The following is a 15,751-nucleotide window of genomic DNA, read 5'->3' as shown; positions in this document are numbered from 1 at the left end:
GTCAAAGGGACACCATGTAGCCACCAAAGGAGAAAGATGCCAGAATCTTACTGGTACGCCACAGTCTCATGGTGATACACAGATTAATAGAAATGAGTCAATGTAAAATGTAAGAGCTAGCTAGGAATACACCTAAGCTATTGGCCAAACAGTGCTGGTGCTGTAATTAATATAGTTTCTGTGTGCTTATTTGGGTCTGGGTGGCCGGAAACAGATGCACGGTCTCCTGTGACACCTTTGTGCACAGGACATTTATCTTATTTCCTTAAAGAAGCTTTCCCTTGGATTCAAGAGTCAAGTATGACGCCCTTCTTCTGAATGCTTATGACATGTAGGCTCACTGTCCTGACGAGGAATACTTGGCCTATCCCACCCACACCTCGCACTGTGCCCAGAACATTACTCAGTAATATCTCTTCAATATCTCGAGTGGCTGCCTGAGCCTGGTTGCAAATACCTTAGCAGAGGCACAAGGTTTAGACACACTCATGCATACTACAGTGTTTACACTACAGGTCCATTGCCCACGGCACAGGTTATCACCGTGATACCCGAGTGTATGCTGAGCTAACTGACATTTTTAATGGGACAACCGACAATCTAACCATTGAGAGCAGTTTTGAACTCAAAGAGCAACCCTGTAACAGCCTCAGGACTGTAGCACAATTGAAAATAAAGATTGCTCAAGGGTAAGAGGAACAGCATAGCTCATCATTGGGCTGGAACCAAAACATGTACAGAGGAAATAAAGAGAGCAGGGAGCTTCTTCAGCCGCACTGGACAGCTACTAGCATCTTTGAACTCAAGGGGTAGTGTAGCTCAGAGAAGGAACCCAGACACACAGTATGGATTCAAACTCCACGTTTTTCATATTGAACTGCCTCCCTTAGCTGTGAGGGATCTGGCCCCGAACTTCCAGGAGGCGAGAAGAAGGACAAGTAGCCCAGCACTCCACACATACCTTCCCCTGGGCTTGCACACCTACTTGCCTACGATAACATTTACTTTATAGTCTGGACAGTTTTAAGAGATTAACAAAATTAACAATTATAACACAAGCTCCAACAACACACTAGAAAAATTGCCAATGTTACTACATTTGCAATTACGGCCATTATTAAGTAAGGAGCACTGGAACCCACATTCTGCAGTACCTTGAAAGAGGATCTAATAACAGAGGGGCTATTGTCTTATGGGCAGGTGTGCATACATAGCATGGGCACCCTGGACAAAGAGCTGGTTCATGTGCCAGGCAGGACTGTAAGGAATAGCCAGAGATCTTACCTCCTTAGAAGGGGAGGCCATTCAATACTTATGAATCATCCACTTAATATTTCCAGGCTGTGGTTGACCACAGATAACTAAAACTGTAGGAAGCTAAAATGTGGATTAAGAGAGAGAACTGTATGTAGCATTCATTTAGATACAAAGCCATTATTAAAATTTTCAGAGCCTTAGCATATTTATCCCTGAGCTGGGCCTGGGGAATGACTAAACCTAACAATTCTTACCTGTGGTACTACTTTTACAAATTAGAGGTATCCGTGATGTTATAAGACAACCGATGTAATACTGAGAGCTCCTTTCTCCCTGCTGCCTGCCTCCAGCTACTCTAGAAACACTGGTCCTACTCATAACACTCAAGAAGAACTTCCCAGAGGGATATAGCTGAGAGTCCAATATTTCTTACTAGTTTGGGGTGCATACTCTCAGCTTCCATTTCACTAAGAGTGTAAGCTAGGCAGATGGGGATGTAGATGCAGATGAGTGAGACCAAAGGGAAGATAGAGAGATGGTCTCTTGCCTCCCTGGGTCTAGACTTCCCTTGGCTCTTGTATCCTATCAAGGACAAGAGACTTTGAGAGTGGGACAGCTAGTACATCAGAACTTAGTGAGCAGTGACTACATTCTAGACGCTGAACATAAGAGACGAACACAGGTCATAAGCACAGATGTCTCCCCATTGACTCGCTCTCACCAATGGTTTAGGGGTGACTGAGTTTTTACCACACCCAATCATTCTCTATATATTTAAGTTCAATAACTTCCTATTAAGATTAGTACATGCCAGGTGGAGTGACGCGAGTTTAAACATAGGTCCTCCTGCATCGCTACCAATTTAAGAGAGAGCTGAAGTTCTAGTAGATAGATGTTCACTTCAGCAGAGATGAGAATACACTGATTAGGGTGTTTCTCAGTCCACAATATCCGCCTTGCTGAATAAACAAATAGATGAATTAATGAGTTACTAAACAAGTTACTGGACAAGACAGGGAAGAAGTCAGCTGGACCTTCTGTACCAAACAACATTCCACTAAGAGCTGGCCTGCTTTCTATGCCACAGAGCAGGGCGCTATCTTCCAAGCCCATAGACTGATGTCTCAGAAGGAAAGAGGAGGCTTGTTATGCCACACTTTTAGCCCCAGCTGTGAACTGGAAACACATGTATGACAATGTGCTACCCCGCTGTACTCCAGCCACTGTTTGCTGGGGACCAGAGGAATATGAATCACAGAGATTTATGACTAGAGAGCCATGGGGAAGCAAAGGTGATTGATGGCATGAGAAAGAAGAATGCTGAAGACAGAACTTAGAGGCAGAAGGTGTGGGCTCACGCCCTAGATAGGTGTCTGCTGATTAGACACATGCCCTCTATGAGCCTCGGTGTCATCATTTGGAAGATGAGGACAAGACTCCTACTATTGTTTAAATGTCCCCTGTAAAATACCGCTGTTGAAATTTAGGCAGCATTATAACATGTGGAGTGGTACCTTTCTGAAGTGATTGGGTCTTATGGATACGTCCTTAAAGTGTATATTAAGGCCATATAACCAGAAAGGGCTAGTTATAGCAGGAGCATACTTCTGATAAAAGGATGGGTGGGGTTAGTTTCCCTCTCTTCTTCAGCATATGATGTCCTTGACTCTGTGTGGACATGGCTAGAAGGGCTCACCAGATACCAGTGCCAGCTCTCGAACTTTCCAGACACAAGAAACACAAGGTATAAATATCGGTTGCTTAGAAAACACTCAGTGTCTGATATTCTGTAGTAGTAGAAAATGGCCTCAGACAACCCCTTTTATGGGTTTATAGGTATTGCATGAACTAATCGACATAAGCAGACGCTAAGCCATGCACAACTTCAACTAAGAATACTAAAGGGTAGGGGTGGCAGACAGAATATGGTGACTCCAGTGCCCCTAAATACTTGTCTTTTAGCTACAGGCTGCTGATGACAGGGCTCATGCCGAGCCAGCTGTCTGGATGCCACCGCACCCACCCTCCCACCTCCCGCTCCCCCATCCCCGATCCCCCACCAAAACTGAGAGCTGAGAAGCTGTGCACTGTCAGCCCTGAAGCACTGTGTCATGCTCCAACACTGTCACTCCCCCTGTGCACAAGAGTGGAATGTGAGGTGACACCTGAAGACAAGGTGGGAAGGAAGAGCTGTCAGCAGGGATAACTCTGGATGCAGGTGTCAAGATGGGAGAGAAAAAAGGAAGGTTATGTGGCCAAGAGAGGGGATGCATGGAATGGGCTTAAAAGGTATTAGTCCTGCATCAGAAGGCATGATCTAAACTCCAGCATCAGCCACCAGAGAGCAGGTGACAGTGAACTATGGGCTTACCGTCCCTGGGCACTGATAACTCATCCCTGAGGGCTATTCTACCTGCCTCACTAGTTAGTACTGCAACACCTTTAACTGATTAAAACCCCCAAATTGTAAAGTGCCTGGTAGTTTAACACACCAGTAAGAGAGAGAGAAGAAAGTTCCATCGAGCTCTGTCGTGGCAGGATTCTAAACATGAGCTGGCTTCAGATACGGTATGCCTCTTAGCAGCAAAGCAAGGCAGTAGACAAACGTGCAGATGTAAGACAGTTCCACTGCAGTGGGTCAGAACCCTATCCTTCCGCAGTCACGTGCACAGTGAACCCATTGCCTGGAAGCCATCGACATGTAAACTGAAAAAAACCTCCCACATGTCGGGTCGATGTTAGGATGGGATCAGGAGCAAAGTCTTGTTGAGTCAACTAGAAAGTAGCAGCTTCTCAAGGTCACCTAGAGAGCCCATCAGAGTCTGAGGAGTCACAGAGAGCTGAGCAGACGGCTTAGACAGGACAGTTGACTTGTGAAGTTCTAGCATTCCCTGGACATGCAGGTGAGAAATTGAGGGCTTCTTGGCTGTAACAACAAGAGTACCCTCTGATTCCCATAAATCTGCTCCTTCAACCATGTGACAGCCAGCCCTATTAAAGCCCCTATGAATCTTCCCTTGGCTGGTCAAATGGTGAGGATCTTTCCCCTCTGTACACCCATCACAGACCCCACATCTATCACCAGCACCACCAGATTCCCCTGTAAAGTACAGTTGTCTTGTAGTACCTGGAGAAGACTGGTTATGAGACTGAATATCAAAATTTACACACGCTCACATACATTACATAAGATGTCATGTTTTAACATATAATGTATGCATGCACATCTTCCTTCCTGGGTGCTTTAAATCATCTCTACAAGACCCTGCAGCATAAATGCTATGTAAATATTAGTTATTCTACACTGCCTAGGGAATGGTGATAAGGATAAAAAGTCCTTTTGTGCTCAGTACAGATGCATTTTCCCTAAATATTTCCTATCCACGCTTCACTGAATCTGCTCGGAAGCCAAAGATACAAAGAACTGACTGCACTTCAACCTGTCAAAATGTCTAGTAAAGTGTGACATCCAAAAGATGTATGTTAGAGCATCTTTAAAAATTATTATAGCAAAACCCAGAAAACAATCTAAGTGTCAAATAACGAGCAGAAACAAGAAGCAAACTGTGTACATCCACTTAACAAAGTGCTGTTCAGTAACCACCAAATTTCAGGGAAGTATGGAAGAATGTGTGATATTCTCATCATATATTGAGAAAGGCAACAAAATTACAGACATTTGAAAGAAAGATTTCTTAGCCTTCAAAAAAGCTGGGAGAAGATGCCATAAAAAATCAGAAATTGCTCTTAATCAGTGAACAAATTTTCTCTTTCTCTTTTGATATTTCTGTATTTTTAAAAATCAGTATGTGACAGTTTAAAATGAAAATGAGTGGCTTAGACCAGAAATTTCAAAGGTTTGCAGTGCATAGAACATTGAACAGGAAAAATACACACACACACACACACACACACACCACCACAACCAGCAGCAGCAACACCAACAACACTTTTATTTCAAATGGAATTATAGCATGATTTAAGTTCTCACCTAGAATTATTCTAATATAGTTTATATTATTGATTTTAGAGACATTTAAAACACTGTTCAGATGTGCTACATTTTTTATGACAATATACTCCTGTGGTACTATGTATACTAAGTCATATTTAAAATGCATCATTAGAATATTTTTTTTGAAAAATGACCTACAGAAAATCCTTCTGTTAGGCAGCAGATACTTTTTCAACATGAACAATCAGTCCTATTCATCCATTACCTATACTGAGACTGACTGCTTATAAACTATACTCTAAACCATTAGAGCTTCACCTACTTCTCTTTTGCTCAATCACAATTGGCCTAAAAACAAAAAATGTGAATACTGGGTCTATATCACAAGACAGTGGGGAGATACATGGCTCCCAAGCTCACCTTCTCAAACTTTACCCTTACCCAACAACTCCCGACAAATTTAGTTTTTTCCTCACACTCGTTCATCATAATGGTGGCTACATAGTCCCTCTCTTCAATGACCTGTGAAGCTCTGCTAAGCAAGCTAGGCAGCTAAGTCAGGAAATTTCTGTACCAAACACTTGATATCATACCTACACAGGTTTGTCCCTTCCACCTGCAAGCACCAATGGACTCAAAGACTCACAAGCCACAGAACCTGTACAATATTATCAACATTCCCAATGCTATAAAGTCCATCACATTTGCTGCCTACAGTGTTGGATCCACCCAACCTCATACTATGTTCATACCCAAATGAGTGATATGGCAAACATCCACCTTCATGGGTCACCATCCTATATATGCCTATGACACTGGGGTCAGCCCCAATATACACTATATTAAATTCTAAGGAATGACTTATCAAGCATTTTGATGTAATTCAATTTTATGTCATTAATAAATCTATGAATCATTTTAGTCTGTTCTCAGTGTGTTAATTTTATTTTAGTTCAGAAAACATAATTGCAGTCTTCTCTAATCGCCCAAAGAAACTGGATGTTTTTGCTGCATCTGTTGATTGATATCTTGGGATGACCCCTTCTCCAGACCAGAACAAGCCACTTGCTTCAGTGAAGAGGCTCCTTTTAGGAAAACTGGGTATTGAGAAATTTAGCAAGACCACAACGGAAAACCAGAAGCATTCCTTAGAGTCCCATGTCCCTGCCTAATGCCATATGTATGCAGAAACTCCAAAAATGGGTTCTTTATGGCACAGCTACATGGAGACTCTTATCCTTGATCGTTTTCTTTAGCTTATGCTTTATATCATGATCTCTGCCTGCTCTGTATTTCTTCTACTGGCTACTTCATGTCACCATGAGCCTCCCAACACACACACACACACACACACACATGCATGCATGCACACAGGCACATACACAGAAGAGCAAGAAGGAAGGAGACTCACCCACTGAGGACCACGATGAAGTCCATGACATTCCAGCCATTGCGGAGGTATGAACCCTTATGGAAGATGAAACCTAGAGCCACGATTTTGATCCCAGCTTCAAAGCAGAAGATCCCAATGAAATATGGTTCTGTCTTTTCCTGTGAAGATGAAGAACAGAGAAACGATAAAAGGATTGTTCCTTATCAGATAGAGGCAAAGGCACATCTTGACTATCTCCTGTGCACCCATGATGGACAGCCCTATGTACAGGTACAGCTTAGGTTACTGAAGGTCCAGATGACCTGAAAGTGCATGGAATACACACACACATACATACACATACATACATACACACACACACACACTAGGGAAATGGATGTAAAAATGGACAGATGTATTCCACCTAGGGACTAGACATTTTTCTCCTGAAGGTCCCCACTGGCATAGTGTTGTGTAAGAGTTTATTTCTTTATTTCTCCATTATTAGGTCTGTACACTAGCTGGGAACTTCAGAGTTCTCATGCCTGGGTCATTAGACTGGCCACTTGCCCATGTGTTTGGACTTCAAATAACTTGTGTGCTCTCCTCTGGAGGAATACATGAGATGTGTGACTCGTTCCTTTAGGAGAAGGATGCCGGCATTTAGCAAGTTTACCACACCAACACATTCAGCCTTCAGCATCTTCCTCCCTTCTCTGTGACCCTCTCTCTTCCTTCTCACTTCAACAGTCCCTTAGGAAAGAGGCATGAAGCAATGGTCCTCCTGCCTGCCCCTTCTTCTTGACAGACTACCATGTGAGCACACACAAGTATTTGCAATGCCCTCTTCCTCGTGAGTCCCAATGGGGTTGCTTGTTAACTGTCCCTTGGTAAAGAACAGTCTTCGCAGAGCTGTGTGAAAATTAAAGTGTGGAAAGTGGGGTGGAGCCAGGGGACCAGGGGGAGAAAGAGAGAAGGAAGCTAGTACATACCAGCCTTCGGGACATTGGGGTCTTGTCATCCTCAGGAAGATGCTGCTCCAGGGCCAAGACGATGCAGTTGGCAATGATGGTGGCCAGGATCATGTACTCAAATGGCGTGAAAAAGAGGAGTTAAGGATCAAGTTTATGTAAGAGAAGATATAGCCTTCAAGATGGCCACATACATAAACACACAAACTTCTTCCTTCCCATTGGTCTTTGCAGTCTGAATGATTTATACTAGCAAGCAAGCCGGCGGGCAGCACACCTCATGGCCTTTACTATAAGAGGCATTATCATTTAGGGCTGGTCTGTGAAAACAAAGCATTTTCTCCAAGGAAAGGAAGCAGGTGGTAAATAATAGAGTTGGTCATATGTCCAATCCCCCAAATGATGAATGAAATAAAATATAAATCCAGTAACTAACCAGGGCTTCAAATCGATGGGAAAGAAGGAAAAAGCAAGAGGAACCCTATAACAGGATCCTGCTCTTCCCATGCTTCAGGTGCCTAGGCAGAAGAACCAGCTTTAGCCTCAAAAAAGACCCGGATGTGGCTGCCTGTCGCCCTCTCAGAATCATGTCTAGAATCACCCCTCTCTCCAGAGCCTCCGATCAACCGAGGGAAAGAAGAAACCCTGGAGAGGAAACCATTCCCCATCCCATGTGAGCCCCCTTCTGTTTTAATATCTGACACAGAAAGCACATCCTGGAGTCAGGAGAAGCGCTTGGTCTCACCGCATTGTCTCCCAAGCCTCTGCATTTATAGGGATCAGAAGGGCATAGCATGAACCAAACTGCGAATCCACTGAGTAAACATACAAGCTTTTCCCTGCTGTTTTTCTGTAGACAGGTGAGGTGTTCTCTGCACCTCTTTGAAAAACATGACTGAAAGCAGGCACCCTGACTCCTGCAGAAAGACTTTGCAAGCTCAGGGGAGGCGGGGCGATGGCTAGAAAAGGGAAACACGGGCTCCCTCCCAGGGCCCAGTCATCCTGCACATTGGGATTTCATTCTGTAATTACCGCTATGACAAACGCAAGCCAGATGTGTCACTAGCCTTGCAGTTCAACCTATTCTCTGGCAAATTCCACAGCTCGAGCTGGAGAGAAGGACAGTTTATCTGACAAGGAGGAGAGGATGGAGACCATTCTCCTGTCAACGCACAGAGTAAGACACAGGACCGAAACACCTCTTTCCTATACAGAAGGCAGCCAGATCATAAAGAAGTCCCCACCCCCATGCCTCTCATTCCATCCCATCAAATGAGCACCAGTGACCTCTGGGGAGGGGCAGAGACCAGAGCATCCTGCAGGTAAAGGCCATGTGTGCCCACCAGTTGCTCTGGTTGTGGGGCTGGCACAGGAGGCTAGAGAGAAGGTGAATCTTCTAGTCCACCACATTCGGTAGTACCATCTCTCCCTAGTACCATCTCTCCCCCGTTTCCATGCACCCCTGAGTCACAGGCATTCTCCCACAGCTGGCAGTCTTCCTTCCCACACATCTCCAGTTCTCACACAGCACCCCCAACCCCGAGATTCTCTGCTTCCTCATGTTCCGCCGCCTGATCTGGAAAATGGATGGGCCTCGTTGGATGGACTCCTGCCCCAGATTCTATGGCGCTTTCTGAAGCCCTCACGGCTGGAGGGGAGCCATTGCATGGCTCCATTGGTACTACGAGGCGTCCTGTCTGCTTCAAAGTCTGGAATTTAAGGGCAACCTCTGAGAGCCAAACATGCTGCAGGCACACTAGCTTGCACACCACACCTGCTGTCTTAGGACAAGTGTCCACCCAGCAAACCCTGGCCAGGCCACCAGAGCACAAGGATCAGAAGGAGAGCACTTCTGTCACATAGCTGACCCTACCTAGAGCCTTGTATATAGAGTAACAAAGGACTAACACAGGGTCCGGTATCCCACAAGACTCTAGAGCAGGCCAAGCTATCCTGGGCCTGGTGCTGGTGCCTGGAATTCCCAGACCAATCAGACGACAGTGAGGCAAAAGTGGTGGTTGAGGAATTTCTGACCTTGCCTAGGAAATCGGTCCAGAAAGGAAACCGACAGCGTGCCAACACAGCATTGATGAACGGCTACAGAAGCTGAGGGCATCTGGGGTGCTGTTTCTACAATGTAGGTCACAAAATACTCGTGGTACAGAAACTTGCAATCAAATAAACGAGGGAAGCCTGGGTTAAGTAAAGTTAAGTAGGTTCCTTCCCAGCAGGACGGCTTGGAGCCTTTAATGCTACTGTACACAGTGTGTGACTGCACACACAGTGGGGTGGGGAGCGGGACACAGCACACTCCAAACTTGCTTCCCCAAAGCAATCCTTTGTTCAGAGCAACTCTTGGGAATGGCGCTCACCGGAACATTGTTAGGAACCCTGATGAAAAACAGCAGGTCTCACTGACCACCACATGTTGAGGGGCTGGTATCTCTGAGTTGAGTGATATATTCACTGTCTCTTCCATGGAACACACACACACACCAATGCTATTAATAAAGTTGTTCACAAAACCACTGGGCTCACCTGGCTATTGCCCATGGTTAGAAGTGCCCTGTGCAAACTCTGAGACCTACTCAGACCTCCGTGGACCCAAGAGCTCCCTAGGAAAGATCACTTTCTCACCCAAGCTGTATAAATCTCTGCCTCTTGTGGATCCACTGGGTCTGGAATGGTCTGGAGGGCGGGGGGAATTGTGCATTCTTCCACTGGAAGGCTGGGAAGGAAAACCAACAGCTGAAAGTGCTGGAGCTATCAAGCCAGGCTGCTAGGACAGCTCAGCAGGTACACGGTTCTCGGGGCGTTCTCCCGCCGATCCCCACTTAGAACGCTGACCCCACTAATCACTCTCACTTTCACACCTGCCTCTCCTCAGCCAGGCAGACTCCATCTGCACTTCCTTGCTAGGGCCTGCCTTTAAGTTTCACTGTCCAGATCAGATATTTGATGCTTGTTAGAGACACAAGACCAGCCTGGAAAAGGTACGGGCATGTCACGACATTACAGAAGAATGACTCTTGACCTCAGAGGCTGATAAGTAAAATTGTCTATGACTGGTTAAGTCGTGTAGTCTCAAAGCCTGGTGCTATCCACAGCCCCAAATACTAGAATCAAAAGGTGGTATCTTAGTTGGGGCTTCAGTTGCTGAGATAAAACGCCCAGAACAAAAGCAAGTAGGGAAGGAAAGGGTTTATTCCGCTTACCCATGGCATAGTCCACCACTGAAGGGAGTCGGGACAGGAACTCGGACAGGGCAGGATCTTAGAGGCAGGAGCTGACGCAGAGGCCATGGAAAAGAGCTGCTTACTGGCTTGCTAACCATGGCTTGCTCGGCCTGCTTTCTTATAGACCCAGAACCTCCAGGCCAAGGATGGCACCACCCACAATGGGCTGACCCTTCCCCGTGAATCACTAATGAAGAAAATGCCCTACAGGCTTGTCTACAGCCTGGTCTTGTGGAGGCTTTGTTTTGAGGCTCCCTCCACTTAGGTGACTTTAGCTGTGACATTTTAACATAAAACCAGCCAGTACAGGTGGGAATCTGGGAATTCATAGGTGCTGGGGGAAATGAAGAAACCTCAAAAGCAATCATAAACCTACTTCCTCCCCCAGCCAAATCGTCTGCCTACTGTCAGCTGTCAAAAGCCCCATTCAGAGCAGCTGTGTGCAGCTAGTTTGTCTTATATTGCCAGGAACTGTTCAAATGTGTACAACCCGGAGAGGGCTGCCTCTCTAGGTCTTCCAGACTTGAACCTCACTAGGAACTCAGCTGGAAGGATAAAGAATATGACATGAGACTGGTACGGGTCAAGGGAGGCAAAGGTGTGAAGCTTCTGGAGGTTTCTGGGGGTTAATTGAGAGAAAGGCGAGGCACCAGAAAATTGCGGGGACGCAAGCAGGATGGCATACAGGGTGGGGGCAGGGTCCCAGCCACTGGGTTACATCTCTTTTCTCTAGCTTCTTTTCTACTTCTCTTCTTGAAGAAAATATAAAGAACAGAAGAACAGACACTGACGTCCATTGATGTCCACCACCACTTGGGGTGATCTTTTTTTCTCTATTCTGAGCACATGCTAAAACTTCCCCTGGTGACATTTTCCCTTATGCCTCATTTTCTTTGCATTGCTCATTTTTTTTTTTGTATCTTCTATTTATCTCCTCCTAGAAGCTCTATCTTGAAAGCAGGTGCTTCATTTAACTCTCTGTAGGCTGGGCTCAGCAGAGATTCTGGTACAGAGCAGGAGCTCAATCAATGTTCAGTGGAGAAGGAAGTGCAAGCAGGCTTTCCCTCCCTCTGCTCAGTGCAGGACCTCGTGCACCCCCATCTCTGCACGGTGACTCCTTTCCTCTTGCCAGCAGACGCCAAGCCCAATAGCAAAGGTTCTGGTTCATCTCCAAGAGAAGACCCTGAACTGCAGATAACAGCCCGCAGTTTCAACTCATGCGCCTCCCAGGCAAGGCAAAAGACATGACTTGGAGAGATGAAAGGGAGCTACATGTCACCAGGGGAGCAAGGAGCAGCCCCCTTCATGGCTGTCACAGTCAGTGATGGCGTGCAAGTATGTCTGCACAGAACTCTCATTCTGCCTAGGAATTCAGTGGCTCCCATTATGCTCTGGGCTTGGCATGAAGCATAGTTTGGAGAATGTCCACCATGGAGTCTAGACTGTATTCTAAGACTCGAAACAAATGAAGCCAATGAAGCAGAAAGGCTTGGGAGATCGAGGGCAGAGGCTTTGCCTGTCACACACAGGCCTGTACCCGGTGGCCTACACTGTGTTTGGAAATAGTGGGTATGTAATGATCGCTATTTAATTAATAACTGACTAATCAATACATGGATAGCATAGGGACACCAGAGCCTGCAATATCATTATCTATATATAAAAAGTTCCATATCCTCTCTCCACAGTACTCCCATCTGGACTTTTGTACTGTGTGCTGTGGGCATACATTATCTATCAAAAAAGAAAAAGAAAGGGAGTCAGCACGCACAGACATTCTCTTTAATGTTACAAAAGGAGAGGGAGGTGGGGGGAGGGAGGGTCCTGCTTTGCTAGGAGGATAATGAGTTTTCTCTGAGTAATAGGGTTATTTTCACTTTTTTCTTCACTCCTTTATCCATTGTCTGACTGTTATAATGAGCATATATTAACTTATAATCATAAAATCAATAATAGCTATTATGTATTCCAGGGGAGAAAAATCCAACCCGTACCCAAGTCCACATCAACCTGAGTATAAAGATGAGGATCGGGGAAGGCTAGGCAAGAGCCTTGGAAGATCAAATGCGGGAGAACAAAGGCCCAGACCAAGCCAAAGAAGGAAATGACCAGAAAAGAGCTTCCAGCCTGCAAAGAAGCCGCCCCTCCACTGCACTGTCTGCTCGCTAGGGGTCTTACTTGATAAACTTTCCTGGCGCCCTTCCCAAACACCCCTTCGCTCCTCACTCCCTCCAAGCCGCTAATGAGGACTGGTGTCGCCACAGCTCTCTCTTCCCCTTCCCTGTCTAGCAGCTTCAAGACAATCATTAGGGAAATGATAAAAATAGGTTCGCTTATTGATTTATCCCTTTTACCCAATGCTCCTTCCTTCAACCAGTTGACTGGTTTCCTTAGCAACACAGCTAATTTGAGCAGCGTGGCTCGGCCTGCACACCTGCCATTTGTTTAGCTCCTTCTTTAGTAGAGAAAGCTGGGGCAAGCGAGAGGGTGGACGCAGGGCTGCTGTGGGGCTGCTCTGTTGGCCCACAGAACCCTAGGGACCCGGTGTGAGCTTGCGCCTCGCACGGCCCTGCAAGCAGTGCTACCCCGATCCAAGCCAACATCTCAGCATCACACCTACAGACATGGGCCCGGGAAACACCTAGGATGCAGGCAGCAAATGTAGGGGATCTTAGGGAAATACGCCCTCCTATGACGGCCAGGTGTTCTGAGACCCCTCCGCTCTCAGCTGTCCCCTCCCAGACCCTCTGTCACCATGTATAAGGCGAATGAATATGATCTGAGGGACACCAGGGACAGTCAGGTTGACATAACACTATGTTCTTTTCGAGTTCCAAGCCTAATGGAGAAAATAGTCTGTGGGGACAAGAACGTGGCCACTCTGGCACTCGCCAGAACTCTGGAGATGCTCTACAAATACTCACTGTCTCCCAGGAGATAGGTCTCGACCTCCATTAGCCATCCCTACCGCTAGCCTCAGACCCAGGACAATTGCCTGCAAGAAGGTCTGAATCCTATTTTCCCTTCAGCCTCCTTGTTTAGAGATGTGTGGTGTAAAGAAATGTGAAAGTCTCAGACAATGGTTTCCATGTCTTTCCTTGCACATGCCCACTCCTCCTCAGCTGGACATAAATGTAATAATATGTAATCATCGACTCAAGGGCAGGAGCTGGTAAAGTGCCTGTTCGTTCTGTGATTCTGTCAGAAGCTCCATACAAAGAGACACTGTAAACACATAATAAATTGTAAATGACAGCTCTTCAAGATATTTATGTGACCAAAAAAAAAAAAAAATTCAGAATCTTGTCTTGGACCTAGAGAGCAATGGAGGAAATGAAAGTTGGCAGTGAGGAACAAGAATCAAGGCTCTCACTGCAAAAGCTGACCCAACATAGCACTCACAGGAGGGAAGGCCACCACCTTCCACTTCCATAGAAGAAACTAGAAAGACAAAAAGGACCAGCAACCTGAAATGGCACAGGAACACAAAGACCCTAATGGCATAGGAACACAAAGCCCCTAAACAAATCCCAGTCACTTTTACAATCCTACTAAATCTCTTCTTAAGTGTCCTCTGTGGTTCAAGGCTTTGGGGGAAGCATCTGTTTGTGGTCACAACCTCCAGAAGGGAGCTGGCTGGCTGCAGCTATGATCTGACACCAAAGACATCTACCCCAGTAAAAAATTTAAAAGAGAATTATGGTAATGGGCCTCCGGGAAGAAGGCAAAGACATTTGGCCTAGGACCTCCTGGGAATATGGAGAGCTCTTCCAAATAGCAGTCCCCAGAGGAGGATTTATGAAGCTGATGGCTCTGATGCAATCTCTCCCAGTGATTAGAAGGGACATTAATCACACCCAAGGCTAGAGCTAAGAACAGGAGGGGTTCAACGACCACAGAAATCCGGCTCCAACTCCTACAGACCCTGTTGGAGATACAGTGAGATCATTCAAGTGAGCTCACATCCACTTTGCCTGAGGCCGCAGAGAAAGACCCATCTGTCCTGTAGGGATGAATAATAGTGAAGAGGCAGGACCTGTGCCTAAACCACAGACACAGCCGTCACTGTGGCCATCGCATAAACAGAGTGTGTTTCCACCTGTCCCGATCATCCTCACCCTTCCCCAGACAAAAGTCCCTGTAGGACTCTTGACTGTCTAGCCTGTCTCCACATGCCATGAAAGCAAGCTTTCAGCCCTTCCATCTGAAAGAGGAATTCACACCTGTTGAAGCAGGCCTGGGGTCAGCTGCCTTCATGGGGCGGGTGATCTCACCACTTTTTTTCCCAGTCACGGTGCAAGTGAAAGATGGGGAAAGTGGGAGACCTCAATAAGGCTTTCTAAGGTCACACAGCGAGTTGCTCCTGCCTGTGAGACGAGAGGGCCTAGGGTAAGAGGTCGACTCTGGTGTGAAAGCTTAGGACTGGAGGCTCCATTTGAACTTCTGAGCAGTCATTCCTCTGCCGAGCATGGCGAGATGGAACAGCCCAAAGGAAGGGTGGAAAACAGACCAAAACTGTTCCTTATACTGATCCTTTTGCATGGCTAATCAACGAATCAGAACTTCAGTGGTTGTGGGGAGGTTGGAATGTTGTGAGTCTACAGCCTAAGTATAAATTTATCCTGGATTGTTTCCAGACCTTGTGACTAACAGAGAAACTTCTAGAATGGATCAACTAAGCAAGGCACTAACATCCACCAACCCCAAACTACAGATGTCACAAGATAGTAAGAGATAGCAAGGTGCACCAGAGTATGGACCACTGAAAGGAAGATCACATCCTTCCTAGTTTGGGGAGACAAAGGGATGGATAATAAGCAGAAGTCAGTTCTAGAATAAGCCGTATGCTTGGCTCCATTTCTACAGTCTTCCTCAAACCTTGCTTTTGGGTTATGTCTCTGTCCTGAGCAGATTCATTCAGGTTGCCCCACATGGTCCCTCATGGGACAGGAGAGCTAAC

The 15,751-nt window shown here is 46.1% G+C and overlaps 1 protein-coding gene across 10 annotated transcripts in view; it reads right to left on the bottom strand.

Moving 5' to 3' along the window:
- The window catches only part of Cacna1e (calcium voltage-gated channel subunit alpha1 E), a 476,043-nt gene that overhangs the window by 279,857 nt on the left and 180,435 nt on the right, over positions 1-15,751 (bottom strand). For all 10 annotated transcript variants that reach the window (XM_057770437.1, XM_057770436.1, XM_057770443.1 and 7 more), the window contains exons 4-5: positions 7,577-7,683; positions 6,624-6,763 (exon numbers count right to left, since the gene is read on the bottom strand). In XM_057770437.1, the coding sequence (XP_057626420.1) occupies positions 6,624-6,763; positions 7,577-7,683 (247 nt within the window). The remainder of the gene's footprint in view (positions 1-6,623; positions 6,764-7,576; positions 7,684-15,751) is intronic.

This window comes from Chionomys nivalis, chromosome 5, assembly GCF_950005125.1.
Source record: "Chionomys nivalis chromosome 5, mChiNiv1.1, whole genome shotgun sequence".
Classification (NCBI taxonomy): domain Eukaryota; kingdom Metazoa; phylum Chordata; class Mammalia; order Rodentia; family Cricetidae; genus Chionomys; species Chionomys nivalis.
The sequence above is the reverse complement of the archived record's forward strand: the minus strand, read 5'-3'. Positions and strand labels throughout refer to the sequence as shown.